This window comes from Carettochelys insculpta, chromosome 4, assembly GCF_033958435.1.
Source record: "Carettochelys insculpta isolate YL-2023 chromosome 4, ASM3395843v1, whole genome shotgun sequence".
NCBI classification, from domain to species: domain Eukaryota; kingdom Metazoa; phylum Chordata; order Testudines; family Carettochelyidae; genus Carettochelys; species Carettochelys insculpta.
The window spans coordinates 3087750-3113555 of NC_134140.1; the positions used below are offsets into that span (position 1 = coordinate 3087750).

A 25806-nucleotide genomic window follows, 5' to 3' on the forward strand; every position below is an offset into this window, starting at 1 on the left:
TCTCTTGGTGTTCACAACTCCACATCACCTGCTGGAAGTGGTCCACTTCCTCCCGGACTGAACTCACCTCGTCACCTCTGGCCCTCCTCTTGATTAGGAGTCCCGCCTTTCCATGAGCCTGTATAATCAGATTTGCCTCTGGAATCTCCACTGCATCCCATCTGACGAAGCAGGTCTTTGCCCACGGAAGCTTATGCTCCAAAATATCTGTTAGTCTCTAAGGTGCCACAGGACTTCCCGTTGCTTTTGCGGATACTGACTAATGCGGACGGCTGCCCCTCGGCTACAGTAGGTAAGAAAAGTCTGGCTGCCGAAGCTCTCCGTGGACTGGAGCCAGTGTGCAGCTGCAGGTCAGGAGCTGTAGAAACAGCCGGGGCAATGTCTGCCTGAAGGCTGTAGAGTCTCCGCTGCCCTGGCACACATTGGTCTTACCCCAAACCGGTTGACTCTCAATCAGGGTACCTGTACCCTGAGGGCACCTAGAGGTCTTCTGCCCCCCACAGACCAGCCCCCCCGTGGGAGAGGAGGGGAGGGGGAGTGCGCCCCCCTGCAGATCAGCCCACCTGTGAGAGTGGAGGGGGAAGTGCACCCCCCACAGACCAGCCCCCCGGTGGGAGAGGAGGGGAGGGGGAAGTGCACCCCCCACAGACCAGCCCCCCCGGGAGAGGAGGGGAGGGGAGGGGGAGTGCGCCCCCCCACAGACCAGCCCCCCGGTGGGAGGGGAGGGGAGGGGAGGGGGAGTGCGCCCCCCCACAGACCAGCCCCCCGGTGGGAGGGGAGGGGAGGGGGAGTGCGCCCCCCCACAGACCAGCCCCCCCGGGAAGGAGGAGAGGGGGAGTGCGCCCCCCCCCACAGACCAGGCCCCCGGTGGGAGGGGAGGGGGAGTGCGCCCCCCCACAGACCAGGCCCCCGGTGGGAGGGGAGGGGAGGGGAGGGGAGGGGGAGTGCGCCCCCCCACAGACCAGGCCCCCCGGGAAGGAGGAGAGGGGGAGTGCGCCCCCCCCACAGACCAGGCCCCCCGGGAGAGGAGGGGAGGGGGAGTGCGCCCCCCCACAGACCAGGCCCCCGGTGGGAGGGGAGGGGGAGTGCGCCCCCCCACAGACCAGCCCCCCCGGGAGAGGAGGGGAGGGGGAGTGCGCCCCCCCACAGACCAGCCCCCCCGGGAGGGGGAGTGCTCGCTCCCCCCCGGGGGGGAGGGGCGACGCTGCTGAACTCTCGCCACCGACCGAAGGGCGCCCGCCCCTTTAACGCCCCTCTAACGCGGGGGGGGCCGTGGCCCCGCCATGGCGCACCGGGGCCGCCCCGCCAGGTGAGTGCCCGGACACCCCCCCCCGAGACCACTGGATTTGGAGAGCGGCCCCTACAGCGTGGGGCGGTTCCCGTGGCAACCGGCTGGTCCACGGGCTGGGGGCGCGGGGGGCGGGGTAGCTGGAGGGGGAGGTCAAAGTCGGGGGTGGGGGTGACCACGGCGGCCTTGTGTGGTGGGGGGTTGTGGGTTGGGTGGGGGCGTGAGTTGGTGAGGGGGTATTTGGGGGGTGGGGCGGGTTTGGGAACAGTGGGGGGTGGGTTTGGGGGGTGAGCTGGGGAGTGGGGCGGGTTTGGGAACAGCTGGGGGATGGGTTTGGGGGTGAGCTGAGGGGTGGGGTGGGTTTGGGAACAGTGGGGGGTGGGTTTGGGGGTGAGCTGAGGGGTGGGGTGGGTTTGGGAACAGTGGGGGGTGGGTTTGGGGGTGAGCTGAGGGGTGGGGTGGGTTTGGGAACAGCTGGGGGGTGGGTTTGGGGGTGAGCTGAGGGGTGGGGTGGGTTTGGGAACAGCTGGGGGGTGGGTTTGGGGGTGAGCTGAGGGGTGGGGTGGGTTTGGGAACAGCTGGGGGATGGGTTTGGGGGTGAGCTGAGGGGCGGGGTGGGTTTGGGAACAGTGGGGGGTGGGTTTGGGGGTGAGCTGGGGAGTGGGGTGGGTTTGGGAACAGTGGGGGGTGGGTTTGGGGGTGAGCTGGGGAGCGGGGTGGGTTTGGGAACAGCTGGGGGTGGGTTTGGGGGTGAGCTGGGGAGCGGGGTGGGTTTGGGAACAGTTGGGGGTGGGCTTGGGGGCTGAGCTGGGGAGTGCGGTGGGTTTGGGAACAGGTGGGGGTGGTTTGTGGGGTGGGTTTGGGAACAGCTGGGGAGTGGGGTGGGTTTGGGGGGTGAGCTGGGGAGTGGGGTGGGTTTGGGAACAGCTGGGGGTGGATTTGGTTTGGGAACAGCTGGGGGTGGGTTTGGATGTGAGTTGGGGAGTAGGTGGGTTTGGGAATAGCTGGGGGTGGGTTTGGGGGGTGAGTTGGGGAGTGGGGTGGGTTTGGGTGTGAATTGGGGAGTGGGGTGGGTTTGGGAACAGCTGGGGGTGGGTTTGGGGTGTGAGTTGGGGATGCAGAGTCCGAGGCGTTGGGAACGAGCATGGTTTGGGGCCTGTGTGCAGTGGGGGCTGAGGGGTGGGGCACAGGCGCACTGAGGTGGCTTTGAGGTTTGGAGCGAGGCAGGGGATGACTTGCGTACGAGTTAGTGGGATAGCTCTGGGTCTGAGGTCTGCACATCAGTCCGTGGGTGGGCAGCAGGACTGTGATTGTGTAAGTGCGTCTGCAGGGTTTGTGTGTTTGTATCTCAAGTAAATCCTGAAGTATGCCCTCCGCCCCGTCCACAGCCCAAAGATAAGTGTTCCACCTCTGTGTGATATTTTATCCTAAGTGCTTCATGTCTTGTGCAGTCTCTTCTTTTCCATTTCATTGTTCATATTGCACTTGTCCCTAGAAGCCTCAATATCTCCAGGCCCCTTTGTGCTAGGTGCTGTACAGATAGCAAATGATGGGCCCAGCCCTGGCAATTTGTAGCCTAACAGACAAGACCCAACAGGTAGGTCAGTTAAGCCAGCTCATGTGGCACTTCAGCCATTCAGTTTATAGTGCGTGGGATCACAATATACCCTTCATTTCTCTTCAGACCACACAGGTCTGAGCAGGAAGAGACCCCAGGTCCTTAGGCTTCCCAATGCAGAGCCTTAGTGATACCTGTGTGGGATTTCTAAGGGATATAATGGGCTTTCCTTCCTGTCCCACCTTGGCAGTGTTCTGTGCTTCATTAGATCAGCAGCTGCCTTTCGGAGAGAGCTGCATTTTTCCCTTCCGCTGCTTCTGCCACCCTCTTCAGATACTGGCCCCCACTTAGGGGAAAGGGGCTGAGTGGAAGCATATCCTCATCTCACCTTCAGGCCCCTGGAAGATGCCACAAAAAGTTAATATGCCCCAGGCAGTTTCACCTAGGGTCTCTGGAATCTGTGACATTCAGAGGGTGAATCCAAAGTAATTGGAGAGCTGCTGGTTTTGAAGGAGACAACCTGCCCCTCCAGTTGTTTTATTTTAAAACTATTGATTTCTGGGCACTTGATAAGTTTTTAAATTCAATTTAACCTGACACTTGGCACTTTGAAGTTAGAAGCAAAGCTCTGTTGCCTGGAATGACTGTGATATGGAAGACAGCTGACCCTGCAGTGCTATCCAAAAGAACTGGAGGGCTAAAGTCAGCTTTTGTGAAGATGGACATGGAACATGTAAAACGTCCCTTACTTATTAAGCCATTGTGTCTTACTGTGGCTGCCCAGCTGCAGCCTTTTCCAGTCTAGCTCCATGACAAAAAATCCGGGCCTTGGGCAGGAGTGAAGAAGACTCTGGGGCAGCTGGAGTGATGTGTGTGGTTTTTCTTCTCCTTTAGAACCTCTCACAAAGTGACCAGAGTCTGTAAGAAGTGGTATGGAGGAAAACATGAGCATATGGCAGCCACTCTGGGAAACCTGCACTGGCTCCAGGAAAGCCTGCAAAAAGCTGAGTCGCCTACCCAAGCCGATATCAATGTAAATTCTGTTCGTTAAGTGACTGTAATGCTAGCGAAGGATGCCAGCCTATTGAATAACTGGAGAGAAGGCACAGAGAGGGAGCCGGGTTAGTCTGTAAGGGAGAAGGCAGTTCAGGCTTCCCTGGTCCAGTCAGTCCTTGGCTTCTTCCACAGTGGCAGCATGGAGCACATTATGATGGAGAGCTGTGATGCTGATTTTGTGAGCTGGATGCCCGTCTCTTAGCAACTGATCTAAGACCACAAACTCATTGCATTGTGGCTTAAGAGAGTAGGCGTAGGCAGGGGAACTCCTGAACAATTTTACCTCTATTTTTTTCCATTTGTGGGCCGAATGAATGTTGTTATGTGCACCAAGGCATGTGTGAATGTGCACCACCAATGGAAACACATGTTGCCCACCATGGGCGGCTGTGGGCTCTGCTAATCAACTGGGCGTCACCTGAATGTCTCCTGAGAGGCCGTCCAAGCGATCATATTATGGGAGTGCTGCTCCTCAGTTCTATTTTCCCATAATACTCCACGTGAACCTGGGCAAAACATTTGCTTTTCTCTGTGTCGCAGTTACTCCATCTATAGAATTGGAATATGACTTACCTACGACACAGGAGAATTGAAATTAATGTTTACCCAGCACTTGGAAGGAGTAACTAAGCAGTGTTTAAGATCCAGTGATCTCAAATTTCCTTATAAAGGCAAGAATAATTATCCACATTTTACATATGGGAAAACTGAGGCAGAAGTAAGTGAAGTATTTTATCTGAGTGAGCACAGCACATCAGTAGCAGAGTTGGGACTAGAAACCAGGTCTCCTGATTGCAGTGCCTGTATGGAAACTGCTAAATCACAGCTCCCTCATTGTTATTACAAGGCTGGCAGAGAGGCTTTGAAAGAGACCTTTCATCTTCGAACTAACAACCTCAAGGTGACATATACTGTGTATCAGTGGTTCTCAAATAGTGCTCCACAGAGAGCTGCCTGCTCGCTATGGTTCTGATCGAGCAGCACATTCCCACTGAAGCCCTTTCCCTCTTGCTTCCAGCAGCCAATTGTCTTTTAAGACAGTTAAAAAAGCGCAAACTCCTTTATTCTTCTAGGCAAACTGCTATATAGTAGCCCCAGGGATGTTATGGGACCAATAGGAGGGGTGGTGGTCCTCACAGCTGTGAGTGAGAGAGGTGGTATTCTCAAAATAGTCCCTATTAAGATTTGATCTGTCCTTTGAAACATTTTAATAGATTGTTACAGCAACGAAGGGTCGTGTGGCACCTTATAGACTAACGGAAAAGTTTTGAGCATGAGCTTTCGAGAGCACAGACTCACTTACGAGATGCTGGTCATGGAAATCATTTCCAAGACCAGCATCTGATGAAGTGAGTCTGTGCTCACGAAAGCTCATGCTCAAAACTTTTCTGTTAGTCTAGAAGGTGCCACAGGACCCTTCGTTGCTGTTACAGATCCAGACTAACACGGCTACCCCTCCGATAAGAGACTTGTTGTGAGCCATCCAGGCCTCACTCCCATCCTTTGTCCTGCTTTCACTTCTTACATCAAGGAACTGTTATCTAACGGGAATCTATTCAGTGGTGTATCTAATGGGAATTTATTCAGTGGTATATGGTGCTCAGCACCTCTGAAAAATCAGGCTAGCTGTTTAGGGTCAGATTTTTAAAGGTAATCAGGCACCTTTAGATGCTGATGGCTGCTGCATAGGATTTTCACAAGCCACTAGGTACCTCATGCCCATGAGACTCAGATTGTCTTAGTGCTTTAGAATATCCTACTAGGCACCTCTGTGCATATTGGTAACTAACTACCTTTAAAAGCTATCCCTTTGTGTCAAATGTTAGAGACCCACATTTGAAAATCGTATTTCCACCAGCCTGAACCCTACCATATCTGTTCGGCAATTGCTTGTGTGTACAGATTCATTTTTTCTACTATGTTAATGCAGTCAGCATTTCACAGAGCTGGAAGCAATAGACATTTTTCTCCAGTTGAAGCAAGATGTCCAGCTCAGGGAATGCTGCCTTCCACTCTGGGATCATTACTGCCAGAACACATCTTTTGTAAATAAGAGGGATTAAGAGAAAAAGCAACCTAAATGATTAAGGGGCTGGATGGATTGGGGAAATTTAAATAATTGACTCTGTAAAGGGCAGTTAAGAGACAACTCAGAGGGGAGCATAACTCAGTGTATGTATTTGAAGGGTCTAATTACCAAAGAAGCGGAGGAATTGTGTAACTCGGGCTATAAATGGGTGTAATGGAATGGCCTCGAAAAAGTCCACCTAAATTTGCCCAGCAGGGACAATTTCTTACTGTCAAATCTGTACATGCTGAAATAATCTCCAGAGGGAAGCCTTAGTACTTTGAGACTCTAAACCAGGGATAGTCAATTATTTTTTTATCAAGGGCCAGATTTCTTGGTCAAAAGCTATAGTCAAAGGCCAGACTCCAGAGCTGCCAATATTACTACTGATAACAATTAGTAATTAAAAACATTTTAGGGTTCATTCAAACACATCCAGTGATCTGGATTTGGCCCAGGGTCTGCCTATTGACTATCCCGGTTGCAAACCCTAGATTAGGTGAGAAATACGAGAAAATAAACTGTAAGGAATCTGTAAATAAACTGCATTGCACTGCCCAAGTTGCAGTGCGTTTAACATGGGTGTCAGTGGGATTTGTGCCTGAAAATCAATGGCACAATACTGCTTCTTAAGACAGACAATGAGTTAATAGTTGGCAATTTGAGCCTCCTTGCTATGGGAAGTATTTTTCTCTTGGTGCTCCTGCAAAGGAGATCGTAACTGAAGGAGTTTGTCTTCATGGCAATCACACTGAATTAGCCAGAAAGATTCTCTGATTGACTTGCACGCTGCAATCAAGCCATCCAAGAAACAAACACTGCACTTCTAGCAATGGGTCTAGCCAGGGCCTGATCCAACACCCTTGATGTCATTGGAAAGCTTTGCACTGACTTCAGCAGGCTTTGGATCAGGCACCTAGTGCATAACGTCCTTTGAGAGACTTGGATATCTGGGTTTGAAGCTAACAGCTTGGGGCTTGAGCCAATGCTCACAGGCTTGCTTGTGAACTAGCCCCACTGGCAGCACTGCTGAGTGGAAGGCGTTGGCAGTTGGCAGCCTTTTTGTTCCGCTCTCATGCAGAATAAATGCAGAGTCATCTAGCTGAGAGCACAGTCCTATTAAGTGCTCCCCACTTTGCCACCAAGCCTTCCCACTGTGAAAATTAGTGCTTTTACAGCAGGCTGCAATTGTGACATTGCGTGAATAAACAGCACTCCGCCTAAGGTTGTGTTTGTGCTGAGCATCTGGCGACAAATCAAACAATTCAGCTTTGCTCTTGGGAATCTTTGCTTGTCAGCAGAAACCAGACAGAAAATGCAACCTCTTTATTAAAAGGCCCAACCCAGCAAAGTGCTTCCTGTGAGATGCCAAGTGCCTTAACTTCCATTGACTTGAGGCTGAAGCAAAAGGTGCTCAGCACCATACAGGATTGGGCCCTATTGTGAGAGCACAATTGGTTTGTTGGGCCCTGCCCCTGTCTCCGCTGAAGGTATTGACTTCCAGAGTTTGGGATCATGCCCTTAATGATAATGCTTAAGGATCAATGACCATCTCCCAGTCTCACTGGCTGAACATTAGACTTTTAAAAGACAATGTCAGCATAGAGCCAGAGCCTGAGCAGTAAAATCAGTGGGAACTGTAAGGACTCAGCTCCGCTAAGGACTAGACTCTTGAGTCCCCAGTCCTGCAGCTGGACCCACACAGACTGTTCTCTGCACCTGTGTGAAGCCCAGGTGGAGACCTGCATGAGGGCAGTGTTCTCCCCAGATAGGCGTGATTGCAAAATTGAGGCATTAGTTTGTGGCAACATAAATGAGGGGGGAGTGGATGTGTTTAAAAGAACTTAGGAGAAAGAGTTTCAGGAAACAACAAACATGGTTAAAATACTTATTTTTTTGTTTGAGGGTTATTTAAACATTTCCCCCACAGTGTGTCCTGCAAGTAAACAAGTAGGCCAGGAAGTGAAATTGACTGGACAGAGGTAGAACGGATGGATTTACTTTACTGTCTCATACAGATGAAAAGTAAATTGGATTTTTATTTTGTAATGCTTGTGCTTTCAGTAAACTAAGGTATTTAACATAACACTGAAAAGATGGGCCTCTTAATATATAGTTTCATCTCTAGTATCTACCTTTAATTCCTGAGTAAACTGACATCTTAATGTGTTTTCTCCATGCACCTGCCCCTAACGTTGTCAACATTTTTGGGTGCTTTGGAAACAAGAGGAAAATTGAGTATTTTAGGACTATTTTTGTAAACATCTAATTGTGAGAGTTAACCTCCTTACATGTAGCGTCATACCTGTAAGTAAGTAATGTCTCTAAACATGTAATTGAGTGTTACATTAGCCTAGTACATGCGATCATCATGCCCTCTAGGGCAGTGGTGGGCAACCTGCAGCCCACTGGAGTTCCACCTGCAGCTCATGCACCCCCATCTGCCCCCTGCCCCATATACCTCTCACACACTAGGGCAATGGAGCCACTCACTTACTCCTCTTCCCCGCACTTTCAGAACACCACAAATCACCTGATTCACACTCTGTTGCTGCTTCTCCCCCCCGCCCCCCGAGTTTCAATCTGCAAATCAGCTGGAGACGGGGCAAAAAGGGGGTGCCTGGGCTGCAAGTCAAACCGCAGTGGACCGCAGGCTGGAGGATGTCAGTCATGTGACCTACTGAGATGCAGGAGAAGCACACATGAGGTCCACACGCATTGGTCTTGGTGATCCATTGCTGCTCTAGGGGTTGTGCTGAGAAATTATAATAACCCTCTACATCTTCACAATGAGAGGTGCGGGTGGTAAGGATGTGTGAATCAATGTTGAGGGTCCTATCCCTGAATGTAAGTGGCCATTGCAAAGTGTGAAGAAGTGTAACGTGTGTGTATCAATAAAACATCGCGGTACACACACTTGTTACATTTCAGATACCATTTCTGTTGTAACCCTCCATTATCAATCACTTCTAATCACTGGTCCTCAGTAAATATATAAAGGGTGCGTCTACCCTAGGAACGAACTTCAAAGTCAACCTCAAAGTTAGGCACTACTTTGAAGTAGCCACCAGAGAGTCTACACGCATTTCCCTTACTTCAAAGTTAAGGAACCCAGCTTCGAAGTCCTTACTCTATTCCTGGGAATGGAGTGGTGCCCTACTTTGAAGCAGGGTATGGGTAGACTCTCAACTTCAAAGTTGCTTACTTTGAAGTGAACAACTTTGAAGTTCTTTCTGTAGTGTAGACACAGGCAAAAAGCGTACACCACCGCACCAAGAAGGGAAGAAAATATTATTAGTCCCATTTTACAGTGGGGAAAATTGAGGCATAGAAAGACAATGTGCCTCTTCCGAGGTCACAGAGGTAATTACTATCAGAGCCAGAATTAGAGGCTCTTGTACTCAGAACATCACCCAAAACCTGTCTGGCCAGAAGAGTGTCCCCATTAGAGTGGGCTAGTTAGAGCGGAAGTCTGACAAAAAACATTTAGACCTGTTCTTTTCCCCCTCCTTCCTGCTAGGGCTTCTCGGCCATTCACTTAGCAGCTCTTCATGGCCGGCTGGAGTGCCTGAAACTGGTGGTCGAAAAGTTTGAGGTTGATGTGAACTTGGCCAGTCTGACAGGATGGACACCGATTCACCTGGTGATGAACAAGGAGAGTGGCCCCAGGGCACTGGAGTGTTTGCAGTACCTCATCGGAAAGGGGGCAGACGTCAATGTGTGAGTTGAGCCTAGAGATTTCATAACCCTTTACTTCATCTGAGTGGGGCATTTCCTTTTAATTTGTGTAGCTTTAATGCACTTTTTAAAGAGGCTGGCTTGGCAGCCCTGGAAGCTCAAGTCCTTGTGGATTTTCAGAAGAGCTATAGCACAGGAAGCTTCAGTGTAAATTTCTACCGCTCCATCATAAGGTGCCTTAATCCTAACTCAAAGGGATGAGAGAAGAGTTCAGTCTCTGTAGTGCGTTCTCCCTTTAGCATCTGCTGAGGAGGCCTATTATGATGGGGACTTCGATGGACTAGGAACAACCAGTTACTTCCCAACCTATCAACCAGTATCCCTCAGGCCACCCAAACAGGGATTTTCTGTCACTAGTGATGTGCCCTGCATGAAAACCAGAGCCTTTGAGTTGACAAGCACTTGGCTGTGTTAGCAGAGTCCTGAACCAGCCAGCCGCTGGCAGTGAACTCAGCTGTTAGTCTATAAGGTGCCACAGGACCCTTCGTTGCTGTTACAACTCAAAAAGAGTTTGTTTTTAATTAGACGAGATTCTCTTGCTGATCTGGCCAACATTCTCCCTACTTAAATTGTTCCGAAACACAAAAGTGTTGAGGATTTTCTTGTCTTCAGAGGCTGTGGAAGAGTCTCCCAAAAGGAGTGGTGGAAGCATGTCACGAGGACCTTTAAACATAGGCCAAACAAAGCTCCAGAAACCTACAGAAAACAATCTTTTAGTGGCAGGGGGATGGATGGGAGGGGACATGTTGTGTCTCATCTCTGATCACCGTAGCTTGTTAGTTCTGTAATGCCAAGTGAAAAGCGGTATTCTTGTAAGAACTTAGGGGCACTTTCTGAAATACAGAGTAGGCTTTGGAATGACCGTCTGTTTTTCAGGAAGAACCAGGGAGGAACGACCCCACTTCACAAGGCAGCCAGTGAAGGACGCCTCGACTGCATCATTGAACTAGTGGAAGCTGGAGCTGATGTCCATGCCAAAGATATAGAGGGGCAAGAGCCCATTGACTTGTGTGTGATGTGGGCGCACAGAAGCTGTGCTAGGTGAGTGCTGCACATCAAAGTATTTAGGGGAAATTATGATGGATTCAGAGATTCCAGTGGCAATGCTGGTGAATAGCTGAGGTGTAAGTGGTTTAGTGGTATGAACAGATAGTCAGCAATGAGAAAATCAACACGTTTAGAAGAGAAATGAACCATTCCCTCTGCAGTGCTGTGTCCCAGAATCACGCCAAATAGTGCTCTAAAAATGGGGGAGGATTGGGTGGTGGTGAACGTGGCGTTAGACCACTGGCTGGCACCACGTTGAAAACCAGTGCCACAGCCATGCAGCATGATGTTCACACTGAACAGCAAAAAGACCAAGGTGCTCCACCAGACTTTACCAACTGGACAATCTCGTGCACCTTCTATTGAAGTCAGTAGAGAACTGCTGGAAAATGTGGAGCACTTCCCAGACCTTGGAAGTCATCTTTCTGCTCAAGTCAACATTGATGTGGAAATCCAACATCTTCAGAGCTGTGCAAGCTTTTGCTTTCGCCTGCCTGAGACAAAGGGTCTTCAAGAACTGGGACATCTATCCCAATACACTGTGCAGTGGTTGTTCCAGTGCTCCTGTACACATGTGAAACCTGGACAACATACAAGCATCATTTGAAGGCACTTGAACAATATCATCAACACGGCCTCAGGAGAATCCTAAATATCTCTTGGGAGAACAGACGCAGAAACACTAGCATCCTGGAAGAGTCAAACATGACTAGCACTGAAGCCATTATCATTCATCAACAACTTCGTTGTACTGGTCATGTGGTTCGGATGTCTGATCAGCGCCTCCCAAAGCAGAGTCTCTTTTCTGAGTTGGAGAAAGGACAGAGGAGTGTTGGGGGCAAGCGGAAGTGATGTCAGGACATGCTGAAGGCGCACACAAAAAAGTGCAGCATCAGCGATAACACTTGGGAGAGCCTTGCCCAAGACCGTCCCCAGTGGAGAACAGTAATCCACGAGGGTGAGACATGCAACAATGTCACAGATTGACTCATATTTAGCTTGTGGTCCACTACGACCCCTCCATCTCTTGCGGCAGTACTCCTTCGTAGACCATCACTTCCCATTTCGTATGTGTGAAACTGATTGTTCCTTCCTAAATGGGGCACTTTGTATTCGTCCTTGTTGAATATAATCCTGTTTACTTCAGAAAATTTCTTCATTTTGTCCAGATTATTTTGCATTATAATCCCGTCCTCCAACCCACTAGTACCACCTCCAAGCTTGGTATCATCGACAAATTTATCAGTATACTTTCTATGCCATTATCTAAATCATTGATGAAGATGTTGAACAAAAACAGAGGCAGAACTGATCCCTGTGGGACCCCACTCAATATGCCCTTCCAGCTTGTCTGTGAATTACTGAGATCTTCTCTCTGTGAACAGTTTTGCAACCAGTTCTCTCCAGGCAACATTTCTCCAGTTTGTTTATGGGAAATTCATGGGAGACAGTATCAAAAGCCTTGCTCAAGTCAAGAGATACCATATCTGCCTCTTCCTCTCCATCCACAAGACTTGGTACCCTGTCAAAGAAAGCTATTGGGCTGCTTTGACACCATTTGTTCTTGACAAATCCAGACTGACTGTTACTTAGCACCTTATTATCTTTGAGGTATTTGCAAGCTGATTACTAGATTATTTGCTCCATTAGCCTTCCTCCTACGTTCAGCTGACAGGTCTGTGATTCTCCAGGTACCTGCGTGATGCCACGTGGAAAATAGACAAGCGCAATTTTGCTCGCGAAATGCACAAGCTGAACCAAATCAAAAGTGCCTGCCAGCACATCGAACAACACTTCCTGAAGATAGAGAAGGTAAGATAAGCACGACTGTGGCAGGGATGCTCTCCTGACTGCTTTGGGTTTCTAGTTGAAATAAACTGCCTTTTGCTGGGGTTTTTGCAAACCTAGATTCATTAGGGGTGGAAAAGACTATTAGTGCCTGACTAGTTCAGTGCATCAGCAGCATTGGGCCCTGTGATAATTTCTCCAGTGCCGCAGGTTTTACAACACTCAGCTGTGAGGCTCCAATCCATTGGCAGACTAGGCCCCAGCCCACTGCATCTGAGGGTGAGTCTACGCTGTGGAACTGCCAGCCCAAGTTACGCCAGTATATGGCACCACAACAATTCTTTTGCTTTTGCATGTCTGCGCTACCCGTCTTGTGTTGTCACTGCGTGTCCTCACCAGGAGTGCTTGCCCGGATTGAGGATAGCTTCTGAAAGGCAGCGACAGCTGACGTAAGCAACGTGCTCTCCAGGCTGACACTGTGTCAACCTAAGTGCTATGCCACTCGTGGAGTTGGAGGGGTTAAGTTGGTGCAGCAGGCGAGCTTTGTCACCGAGAGCAACGTTTTAGTGTAGACACCTGTGGAGTTAGGGCTGCCTAAGCTGCCTTATGTTGACCTAGCATGGCAATATAGACCAGTCCAAAGCTGGAAGAGATGTGGGAGACAGCCAGGGTAGGATTGTTCCCTGTTTTACCAGGTCCATTTCCTGCTCTTCTGCTGCCTACTACACCTCATTGTCTGGAACCTTTCCATGATACTCGGTTTGTTTCCACTTCCCAATCTCATTCCATTGCTCCTCATTTTATCCATTCACTACTGAAACAATTCTTCCCCCCTTGTTCATTACACACGCCAAAGACACACAGTGGTGTTTGCTCCACACTGAATCTTGCACCCCAGTGTCAGTAGGAGCTTGAGTGCTGTGCAGATATGTTTGTCTTCTTCCCCTGAGTCTCTGAAGCAAACTCTGCCTTTGCTTTGGCTAGTATGAACAGCAGGTGAGCAATGGGGAGGCACAGCTTAGCCGTGCTGAATGTGTGCCCCCTGGTTTCAGGTGGGTTCATACGCAGCATGGCTAACCGGTGCTTCCCTGCCATTTATTTGTGCTAACCTGATGAGAGTTAGCCCCAGTGTATGCACGCAACAGGGAATTGCACCCGTGGCTCGTTGAATAGACATCTCCTGAGACACCAGGTGATGTACATAGCCTCGAGAGGGAGAAAGGAGCTTGCTTCCTCAGACCCTGTTGAACAGCGGTTCCCAAACTTTGTCCAGTTATGGAACACTTGGACGTCCCGGCACTTTCTGTGGAACATGGTCTTTTTTGCATCATCATACTAACTAGGATGAATGTTACTCACAGAAAATATTTCATCATAATATCAATTAAATTATTGTACGGTAAGCGCAACTCAACTAATAATAACGAAACAGACAGTAACAAAACACATGTAAAATTGGTTACTGTATCATGTCAAGAAAACTGTTAAAATGAGAAAATTCCATCCAAAAATGAATAAATGGACATAAATCAGACATCAGGAACGGTAATGTACAGAAACCTGTGGGAGATCACTTCAATCTCCCTGGACACTCAGTAACAGATTTAAAAGTAGAAGTCCTAAAACAAAGAAATTTCAAAAATCAAATGGAGAGAGAAATCTCTGAGCTGCAATTTATTTGCAAATTTGATTCCATCAACCAAGGATTAAACAGAGACTGGGAGTGGCTGGTCCCTTACAAAAGCAGCTTCTCAGCCCTGGGTGTTAACATCTCCACGTTAGACTTTGACAATGGGCCACGTCCCCGTCTGATCTGACTTGTTTTATCCTTTTTTGATAAGTACTGTTGATACTGGGCCATTTCCATCTTGCTGAATAGATCTTGTCAGCTCTGGCCCTCCCCCTTTACCAGGACCCCACTCTTTAAATACCCCTCTGACACCCCCCCCCGCCCCACACTCATGCATCTGACGAAGCAGGTCTTTGCCCACAAAAGCTTATGCTCCAAAATATATGTTACTCTGTAAGGTGCCATAGGACTTCTTGTTGTTCTCGAAGATACGGACTAACACGGTCACCTCTCTCATACTCATCCCAAAATGTGTTTGTTTTCCCGGAGAATGGGGAAATAACACCATTACTCAGTTCCAATGGTGGACCACTTCTCCATAGCTCGCACAGCCCCAGCGTTCCACCCGAATACAGCTTGGGAACCGCTGCACTCGTCTGTTCTCCCTGCCCCTTGGGTATGAGCGATAATGGAGGAGAGTGACGGTCCATTTGGCTCAAAGTGGGGCTGTGTGTCCCTAGCCCAAACCACCCTGGAAGAGCCAACTCGTTCCCCGGTTCTGGTTTTAGACAGTGGGTCTTTTCCAGGGAAAGAGCATTCGGTCCAAAAATTCCCAGTCAGCGCTATGGAGCATGGAGTGCAGCTCAGCACTTCGACTGCCCCCGCTCTGTAAGAAGCCGCACCGAGTCAATCTGCACGTAGATGTCACCTGGCCTAGCTGAGCCTCAGATCTGAGGATGAAAATTAGTCATGGGCTTAATTGTATTATGAGTGAATCCTGCCTGAGGGCCCCCAAGCAAGGCTGCAGTTGCTGCTTACTGACTAGAGGCGATGAATATACCGTCTAAATCTCTACACTCAGCTTACCATCAGAGAGATCTTCCGTCAAGGGGGTCCCCCTGCCTTTCCAGAAGCCAACGGTCTCCAGTGACTTAACAGTGCTGCTCCACCTGGCTACAGCAGACTGTTTAGCTTTTCTGCAGCTTCCCAGGACTGTCATTTCCTATGTACAGCGCCCAGCACAATGGCGCCCAACCTGTTAGCTACTGCTGCAGTATCACTGTTTAATACTGACAAAGCCAAAGGAAAGGGTAGGTTCTCTAGCTGTAGATTCCAAAGTCAAAAGGGAACACTGAGACAGCCTAGTTGGACCTAGTGTATCACACAGGCCAGAGAACATCTCCAATATAATCCCTAAAGCAAATATTTTTAAATCAGTAACAGAGAATTCACCACAGCCCCCAAAGCTTTTTCAGCATCACTGCTTCCCACATTAAAGTCTCTGTTGTATAAATACGGCCTGCAGTCTTTGTTCCTGGAATGTGTACATTTACATTTAGCTGTACGAAAACATGCATTTTTTTTACTTGTGCCCAGTTTATGAAATGATCCAGATTCCACTAAGTCAGTGGTCTGTCCTTTTTATTTACCACTCCCCCTCGGTGATCATCTGCAAACTTCATTAACGACAATTTTGTATTTTTTTCCAAGTTATTGATAAAAATGTTAAATATCATAGAAGCAAGAACCATCCCTGTGGGACATCACTGGATACAGACTTGCTCAGTGACAAGTCCTAATTTACCTTTACACTTTAAGATCAGTTGCTTAGCCAGTTTTTAATCTGTTTAATGTGTGCTGTGTTAATTTTACAGAATTACAGATTTTTAATCAAAATGGCATGTAGTGTCCAGTTCAATGCTTGACAAGACATAATAATAATAAATAATAAAGACATAATAATAATGCAAGACATCTATTACACTTCACTACTACTTTTATTAACCAGTTTGTAATCTCGTAACAAATCACATTAGTTAGATAGTATATTTATGCTAGAAACCAATGCTGATTTGCAGTATTAATCAAGTCCTGTATCAGCCACTCCATTTTCTTGCTTAGGATCGATGTCAGGCTGACAAGCCTAAAATTACCTGTCATCCCATTTTCTCTTCCTGAAAATTGGTACAACATTCTCTTTATTCCAGTCTTCTCATGTGCTCCTATGCTTATTGTAAATCAGCATGCATGGTTTAGCAAGCTCCTTAACCAGCTCTTTCAAAATTCCTGGCTGCCAGTTATTTATATCCTGCTTATTTAAAAATGTCTGACTTTAGCAGCTTCTGTGTAACATCTTCCAGATGGAGTGGAAAGTGTACTAATGTCACCTTGCCCTGGTCTACATTAGGGGGTGCGTCTACGCTTGCATTCCTCTTTTGAAAGAGGCATGCAAATGAGGTAAACTGAAAAATGCAAGTGAGGCATACATTTGTGTATTTGACACCTCGTTTGCATATTCCAATTTCAAAAGAGCATCTTTCGAAAGAAGAAAGCCAGTGTAGACACTGCTCTTTTGAAAGTAAACCCCATCTTCGAAAGATTCCTTCTTCCTATTAAATAAAGGGAAGAAGGATACTTTTGAAGATGGGTTTGTTTTTGAAAGAGCAGCGTCTACACTGGCTTTCTTCTTTTGAAAGAAGCTCTTTTGAAATTAGAATATGCAAATGAGGTGCCAAATATGCAGATTTGCACCTCATTTGCATACCTTTTTTAAAAGAGGAATGCAAGTGCAGACACACCCTAGGTGTCTATTTTGAAATAAGGCCCCTTATTTCGATCTAACAAGCAGAGCATCCACACTGTCATGTCCATTATTTCAAAATTGACTCTTTATGGGGACCAGGGCCATGAGGAGTAACACTTTGAAATAGTTATTCTGAAATAGCAGTAGCATGGACTTGCTATTTTGATTTAGTTATTTCAGGAGTTATTAACTCAATTTTAGTTATTCTGTAATAGTTCCCTCGTGTAGACATTCCCCACCTGTGATGAGGCATTTCTCTCAGAAACTTACCCAGCGGTAGTGAGCACACACGCTAAGTCACAGTCACACGTACCCAGTCTGTGCCATGCACACACAGTCACTGTCACACACACACCAGCACACACTCAGTCTGTCACAATGTCTCTCTCTCACACAAAAAAAAATGTATTTCGCATGCCCCTCTCTTTCAGAAGGGCCATGTTAATGAGACACTTCGGAACTGGTTAATGAGGCACTGACATGCATATTTAGCACCTCATTACCATAATAGCAGCTTCGAAAAGTGCTGCTTTCAAAATGCAGACTGGGAATAAGGAATTGGGAATCATGGGATTTCGAAGCATGAGGTTTATTTCGAAGTGCCCCTGCATTTATACAGCCAGTCTGCATTTCTAAAGCGGCACTTTCGAAACATGACTGACCACTCTTATGCAAATGAGGCGCTGAATGTGCATGTCAGTGTATCATTAATCTGTTTCAAAGTGCCTTGTTAACATGTCCCTTCTGAAAGGGAGGGACGTGTGTGGACATGGCCAAAGTGTTTCTCTTTCATATTCACACACTCTGTGTTTCTCTCTGTAGCCCCCAGCCCCACTCCTTCTGCCCAAGGCCCCACCCCTTCCAGGGGGCCCAGAGCCGGCCAGCAACCAGTATCAAAATTTGTGGACAATCTCTCTGCTTTTTGCCCAAATACAGGGGAGAAATAGTTATTGAATGTGTCTGCCTTTTCTACATTGTTATTGATAACTCTACCCTGGTCATCCAGTAATGGACCAATTCCATTTTCAGGATTCTTCTTATTCCTAGTACAGTTTAGAAACTAATTCATTGTCTTCAACTTTGCTGGCCCTAGATTTCTCTATAGTGAGGAAACAGAGCTAGCTAATAACATCAAGTAGGCTGAGGTATTTAGTGCTTATTTTGCTCAAGTCTTTGCCAAAAAAGTAATTGACCAGATGATGTTAATTCTTGACTGACAAGGGGGCAGGAACCCAGGCCACAATAGGGAAAAAAACAGGTTAAGGAATATTTAGATAATCTAGATGTATGCAAGTCAGCAGGGCCTGGAGAAATTCATCCTGGGGTAGGTGAGAAACTAGGTGAAACAATCTCAGAATCATTAGCAATGGTTCTTGAGAACTTGTGGAGGACGAATGACGTCCCAGACAACTGGGCCAGGGCAAACGTAGTCCTTATCACTAAAAGGGGGAACAACGAAGACCCAGAGGAACCATAGACCTGTCAGTGTAACTTCAATACCCTTGAAAAAACGCTAAACCAGTGGTTCCAAAACTTTTCGGCATCACGCCCCACTGGTGATCTTGGAGAAACCCTCACAGCCCCCACCTCTTCTTTACCATCATCCAACCCCCCTTTCCACAAAAATTTCAATTTGTAATTTAAAATAAACACAAAAACTTGACATACAAGTTATTTCAAATTAAAAATAAGCACAAATAGTTTTTTTTGGCCCCTTGCCAGTGCCTAGTGCAGCCCCAGCTGGCCAGCTGCCTGAGCCCCATGCCAGCCTCCCGGTTACCCAAGCCCTGCGCTGCCAGAGCTGCCTGCCTGAACCAACCAAACCCCACGCGGCTGGGGCCAGCTGCCCACCTGCCTGCCAGATGCCAGGGCCCCGTGCTGCCGGTGCAAGCCGCCCACCTGCAAGACGCCCCAGCAGTCTGTCCGAGCTGTGGGCCAGCTGCCTGAGCTGTCCGCCCGAGCCCACCCACACTGCCAGGGCCTGCCACCCATCCACCAGCCTGAGCTGCCCAAGCCTGCACTGCTGGGGCCCACCACCTGCCTGAGCCCTGTGAGTCACGAGCTGCCTGCCCGAGCTCCTCCCCTCCCCTAAAGCCAGGCACCACTAGCACCCTGCTCTTACCCCATTCCCATCCCCCAAGCCAGGCACCCCCAGCCCCCCATCTATCCCCATCCTCCTCCTCTGCCCTCAACCCACACTCACTCACCTTTGCAGGAGGCAGATAGCTCCATGTGGGTCTTTGCCAGCTGCCTGCTTGTTATAGCAGCTGCGCCGAGTCACCCACATAAAAAGGTGGGGCTGAGAGCTGGAAGCAAAGACCAGCTCTTTCTTGGGGTGGGCAGAACAACGAGGGGGGAGCTGGGTTGCCTTGTGCCCCCCAGAATTTCTTCACCCCCCCATTTGGAAACCATGCACTAAACAACTTATTAAACTATTAGACTACATCTACACTACCCCATATCTTCAAAATGGCCATGCTTCAAAGATTACTAATGAGGTGATGAAATACATATTCAGCACCTAATTAGCATGTTGCTGAGTGCAGCACTTCGAAATTGCCATGGCTCGCTGCCGTGCGGCTCATCCAAACAGGGCTCCTTTTCGAAAGGACCCTGGGAACTTCGAAATCCCCTTACTCCTAACCCGTAAAGCAGCTCCCCCCTCTGCTGATAGGAATAAGGGGATTTTGACGTTCCCGGGGTCGTTTTGAAAAGGAGCCCTGTTTGGACGAGCTGTGTGGCAGCGAGGCGCAGCAATTTCAAAGTGCTGCAGCCGGCGGCATGCTAAGGAGGCGCTGAATATGGCCATTTCAAAGATTTGGGCCAGTGTACACATAGCCTTAGTGTATAAACTGAAATGAGATAATTATAGAATTATAAGGACTAGCCAATGGGCTTGTCAAGAACAAACCACACCAAACAAACCTAATTTCCTCCTTGGGCAGAGCTGCTGGTCTAGTGGATGGGGAGAGGTAGTAGGTGGGTGAACAACTGGCTGAAAGACCCAATCTCAAAGGTTTGCTGGCACACTAGACAGGCACATTTTGTGCAATCTTGCAGGGGTCAGGTACTGGTCTGGTACTAGTCAGTATTATCATTAATGACTTGAATGATTGACAGGAGAGTGTGCTTGTAAAACATGTGGATGACCCCAAGCTGGGAGGGGCTGCAAGAACTTCAGAGGACAGGATTAGAACTTGAAATCCCCCCTTGACAAATTAGAGAATGTGACTGAAATCAGCTGGCTGGAATTCAATATGAACAAGTACAAATACTGCACTTGGGAAGCTGAAATCAAGTGCACCACTACAGCATGGGGAATAATGGGGCTAGATGATCATACTGCCGAAAACAGTCTGGGGGGGTCTCAGTGTATCATAAACTGAGTATGAGCCAGTGACATGAGGCAGTTGCAAAAAGGCTAACAACATCATTGTGAGGTGTGTTAACAGGAATGTGTCATGTCAGACAAAGGGTAGGAACTAACTTCAAAGTTAACTTCGAAGTTAGCACTACGTCAAAGTAGCCAGCAGAGAGTCTACACACATTTTCCCTTACTTCAAAGTTAACTTTGAAGAAGGGAGCCCAACTTCAAAGTCTTTACTCCATTCCTGGGAATGGAGTAGTGCCCTACCTCAAAGTATAACTTCGAAGTAGGGTGTGTGTAGACGCTCAACTTCGAAGTTACTTACTTCAAAGTAAGCAACTTTGAAGTTATTTTTGTAGTGTAAAGACAGCCTGGAGGTAATTGTCCTGCTCTGCTCTGCTCTGCTCTGCTCTGCTCTGCATGGGAGGGGCCTCAGTACTGAGAATCACATAGTCCTAGGGCTGGAAGGGGCCTCCAGAGGTCATTGAGTCCAGGCCTCTGCCCAGTTCAACCCTATCTTAAAACCTCTAGGGATGGAGATTCCACCACCTCTCTAGGGCCGTGTCTACACTAGCCCCAAACTTCGAAATGGCCACTCAAATGGCCGTTTCGAAGTTTACTAATGAAGCGCTGAAATGCATATTCAGCGCTTCATTAGCATGCGGGCGGCTGCGGCACTTTGAAATTGACACACCTCGCCGCTGCGCGGCTTGTCCCAAGGGGGCTCCTTTTCGAAAGGACCCCACCTACTTTGAAGTCCCCTTATTCCCATCAGCTCATGGGAATAAGGGGACTTCGAAGGAGGCGGGGTCCTTTCGAAAAGGAGCCCTGTCGGGACGAGCTACGCGGCGGCGAGGCATGTCAATTTCAAAGTGCTGCGGCCGCCCGCATGCTAATGAAGCGCTGAATATGCATTTCAGCGCTTCATTAGTAAACTTTGAAATGGCCATTTGAGTGGCCATTTCAGAGTTTGGGGCTAGTGTAGACGCAGCCTAGGTAACACGTTCCAGTGCCTCACCACCCTCCTGGGGAAGTAGTTTTTTCTAATATCCAATCTACTTCTGCTCTCTAACTTGAGACCATTGCTCCTTGTTCTGCCATCCACCACTACTGAGAACAGCCTCTCTCCATCCCCTTTAGAGCCCCCTTTCAGGAAGTTGAGGACTGCTATCAAATCACCCCTCAGTCTTCTCTTCTGCAAACTAAATAAGCCCAAATCCCTCAGCCTCTCCTTGGAGGCCATGTGCTCCAGACCCTTAATCATTTTGGTTGCCCTCCGCTAGACCCATTCCAATGTATCCACACCCTTTCTATACTGGGGGGCCCAGAACTGGACGCTGTACTGCAGATGTGGCCTCACCAGTGCTGAATAGAGGGGAATAATAATTTCACTACATCTGCTGGAAATGCTCCTTCTCATGCGCCCGCATACACCATTAGCCTTTGCTACAAGGGCACAGTTGGCTCATATCCAGCTTCTCATCCACTGTAATCCCCAGGTTCTTTTCTGCTGCTTCTTAGCCAGTCAGTCCCCAGCCTGTAACAGTGCTTGGGATCCTTCCAGCCTGAGTGCAGGACTCTCCACTGCTCCTTGTTGAACCTCATAAGATTTCTTTTGGCTCAATGCTCCAATTTATCTAGGTCACTCTGGACCCTATCTGTACCCTCCAATGTATCTGCCTGTCTCCCTTGGTTAGTTTGTCCCATTCCTGGGCATCATGTATCAGAAAAAGATGGGGCCAAATTAGGAAGCGGCCAGAGGAGAAGAAGAAAAATGAGAAAAGGGCTAGAAAACCTGACCTAGGAGGAAACGTTAAAGAAAGTAGGCGTAGGCAGGTTTGGTCTTAAGAAAAGAAGACTGGGAGGAACAGGGGGTGGGGAGGGCAACCTGGTAAGTCTTCAGATACGTTAAGGGCTCTTATAAAGATGATGGCGATCATTTGTTCTCCATATCAACTAAAGGCAGGACAAGCAGTAATGGGCTGAATCTTCAGCAAGTGAGGCCTAGGTTAGCCAGTAGGAAAGCTTTCTAACTGCCAGGGGTGTTTAGCCCCAGAACAGGCTTCCAAGGGAGGCTGGGGAGTCCCCAATACTGGAAGTTATGAACAACCCTGGTTCGGGATGGCCTGGTTTTGCTTGGTCCTGCCTTAGCACAGGGGATTGCTCTTGATGACCTCTCAAGGCCCTTCTTCCAGCCCTGCATTTCTGTGATACTATAAAGCTGTTAGCAAGACCAGGTCATGCAAGCAGGCATGCAGCACAGCAGCCTTTGCTCAGCTGTTTCTAGAAAGGGAAGAATGGCCCAATGGTAGAGCACTGACCTGGATAAGAGACCAGTGCTCAGCTTCCTGCTGTGCTGTGAACTTCCTGTAGGACCTTGGACATGTGACTTTGCCCCTCTCTGTGTCAATTCTCCAGCAGTGGTCACAGTGCTTCTCTGCCTTACACAGAGGGTGTGAGGACAAATACATGAAAGGTTGTGGATTGTCTGACCTATATTCAGAATATGGATGTCGATGATTATAGTGTCAGCACCTTTTCAATGCCTTAAGTGGCTTTTTGAGGGACCCCGATAACACTGTGATCTCATCCCTCATGGTATTTTCACCAGACAGGAGAAAGAACCAGGCTGTGACCTTTGGTTTGAGTAGCATGAGGTTCCTTCTCTCCTGGCATTCGGGATCTAGTGCCGAGGCAGTAAAAACATGTGAAAACATAAATACAAATCAGTGAATTACAAAGCCCCAAACCCTGCCCCTTAACTGTTGCTCCTCAGTGACTTCCAAGCCATTTCTCTGGAATGCTCAGAGCAGTTACGATGTTCAACTCCCATGATTCAGGAGTTGTTCTAGCCTCATCTGCATAGGCTGCCAACGGACAAGATACTGCAGAAATACTTGCCTGCTTTCTCCTGGGCTGAACTTGACTCTTTAGACATGTTACTTACTTTTCCCCCTTGAAATGAAGTGCCCCTGAGGTGGAACGCAGCAGCTGACAGGACCCAAGCGTTCCAGATAGCAACTGAACACTATGCCCCAAGGAAACCACAGGGGGAATTTCTAGGGGAGACTATTAATATAAGCTGGAATTTGGCCAGAACCCAGGATCCTGACTTGACATTGCACCTGAAGGAGAGGGCATCTGCCAGCACAGAAGAAAGATCTTCCCCTACCAAATGACATTTAGAAAAACATCTGCCATGTTTTTGGTCTCCTTAACATATTGCCTGGTCTGGGTGACACGTTAGAGCTAATGCCCTGATCATACAGGCCTGACTTGGTTGTGTGTGTGTTTATTACAGAAGGAGCAGGAGTTCTTGAATGCAGTTGCATTTTCTAACTGGCTTAGAATGAAGCAGCAGCAGGAATCGCTTGGCTCTCCTAAAAGAAAGATACGTTTGCTTGAGGAGAGAGCAAACGTGGATGTTGTCCCCAGGAAGGAAGTGGGCAAAATCCCTTTGGGAGGAAAAAAAGTCAGCGTGCATGCCGAGTGCAAGGCAAAAGGTAATGCTGCACCTGCTCAGCCCCTCACTGGGAAGTCACAGCGAGCTTGGAATGCTAGCATCAGGCTCTCCTCGCCTCGGGTGACAGACATATTCCGTCCTACCACCATCCGGCTGGGCACCACCCCCGAAGCCTGCGGGGACCATGACTTCAGCTCCTTCTTGTTGCTCTCCAAGGATTCACGTGGAAAGCCGGTGATTGAAATGGCGTACAATGGCAGAATTTCCCCCGTCCCCAACCTGCCCTGTGAGGTGCTTCAGAGGAGCCTGTTCCCTTCAGCTCGGCCCCTCAGAGTGAAGATGCCACAGGATTTTAAACCCACGCACATCTTCGATGTTACAAGGAAGCGCCTCCCCAGTCTGGAGCACAGGTGGACGGATGAAGTAGCTATGAGCTTGCGGGAAACCCTGGATCCAGCTTTCAAAGCTATGCTAAAGGCTCACCTCTCTGCATACAATGCTAGCTAGAACATCCAGCTGCAAAACCAGGGCTTAATCCTGTGAGGTGCTGAGCATCCTCCAGCTCCCACTGACATCATTGAGGAATGGAAGAAGCTCAGCACCTGACAGCATCAGCCTTTATGAGATACCCTCCCTCCCCTTCCATGTGGCCTTTTCTGATTGGTGCCTTTTTTAATATTCTACTTAAAATGGCTTTGATGGGCATAAACCAGCTTTGTGACTTGCAGCTGGAGCAGCTCAGATAAAGAGCTGGTCTCACTAACTGCACTGCTGTATGATCATACGAGAACTAGATGCGGGGAAAAAAAATCTAGCGCCCCTCCTACAGGAGCAGAGTGTAGGCTGCGCCGACTTCTAGCTAACACCGTAAGGACTCAAAGGACAAAGCCTTGCCATTTAAAGGAGGATATGCATTAAACTGACTGCTTTTTTGTGCTAAAGCTGTCTCTTTGACTCAATAATATAACTGACTGCAGGGTGTTTTGATATTACTTGGCTGTCTGCAGAACTTCTCTTCCACCAGAGAAGTTATTTATGGGAAAGTGGGGGTCAGCGTGCTACTGATTGTTGTCAAGGGCTCCTGCCCAACAGAAACTGAGTGCTCCTACAAACCCGCCACGACCCACCTGCTCTCTCTGCTTCTTGGCACTATAGTGGCTGAGGGGCGGTGATCCTGGCTAAGCTTTCCCTCCTTTCAGCAGGGGAGACAAAACTGTAATAGAGAGGCTCTAATGCAGTTTGCAGCCATGGGTAAAAGATCAGGCTGGATCAAACAGAAAGCAGGGCAGGCAAAGCCCTACTGCCTCCCTTTGGAGTTCCCTTCCTGCCCATGGATTGGAGAGAGCCTACCCCTCGTGTGGACACAGAACAAACAGACTTGGCCCCTGAGTTCCCTGTATTTCTGTGGTCACACAGCCTCAGGTTTCGCTTTGAAACGTTGCCTTCTGATGGCTCGCCGGGACCTGATCCAGTGCCCTCGGACAGAGGGGCAAACAGGGCAAAGCCGCGTTGGAAGCAGCCCCTTTTGTCTCTGCGCAGAGTTGATGCTGAAGCCTAGTCACATCTCAGTATTGTTAATCTTGGAGTCAACCACGTGTGCAACCACAGCCAGCTAAGAACAGTGTAAATATGAGGGGGACTATTAAAGAACTGTGGGACAGGAAGGGGCCTCCCCAGGTCAGCTGCTGTAATCCCCTGCACTCAAAGATGCTAGCACTAGAGTTGATTCTTCTTCAGTAGATCAGCATCTTTATAATGATATAACTCCAGCCGCTCTACAGGCTCGTGCTGGTGAAACTTAGTTTCTGAGCCCATAGTGCAGTCTAAGAGCTGTATCTGTAACTGCCCTCAGGCAGGCTTGAACCTAGGACCTCTAGAGCTTAGCACAGGCACCTTGACAGCTAGAGGCCAGTTGGCTTTCAGCTCAGGGTGCAGAGGACATTTATTCCTTCTGTGTGACGTAGTCTCGGTACCACTAACACAGGACACAACCACACATAGATGTGTACATTACATATATATCAGCCTTAATTAAGAACCTCGGCTTGCACACCTCTTCC

At 48.6% G+C, this 25806-nt stretch overlaps 1 protein-coding gene across 1 annotated transcript; it reads left to right on the top strand.

Moving 5' to 3' along the window:
* Positions 1 to 1283: 1283 nt before the first annotated feature.
* On the top strand, positions 1284 to 24368 carry ANKRD53 (ankyrin repeat domain 53). The gene is made up of 7 exons (XM_074992085.1): positions 1284 to 1309; positions 3741 to 3879; positions 9491 to 9690; positions 10585 to 10749; positions 12447 to 12567; positions 13162 to 13213; positions 23553 to 24368. Exons 1-7 carry the CDS (start codon positions 1284 to 1286, stop codon positions 24251 to 24253), a joined length of 1404 nt encoding a protein of 467 aa, XP_074848186.1. The 3' UTR covers positions 24254 to 24368.
* Positions 24369 to 25806: the final 1438 nt, after the last annotated feature.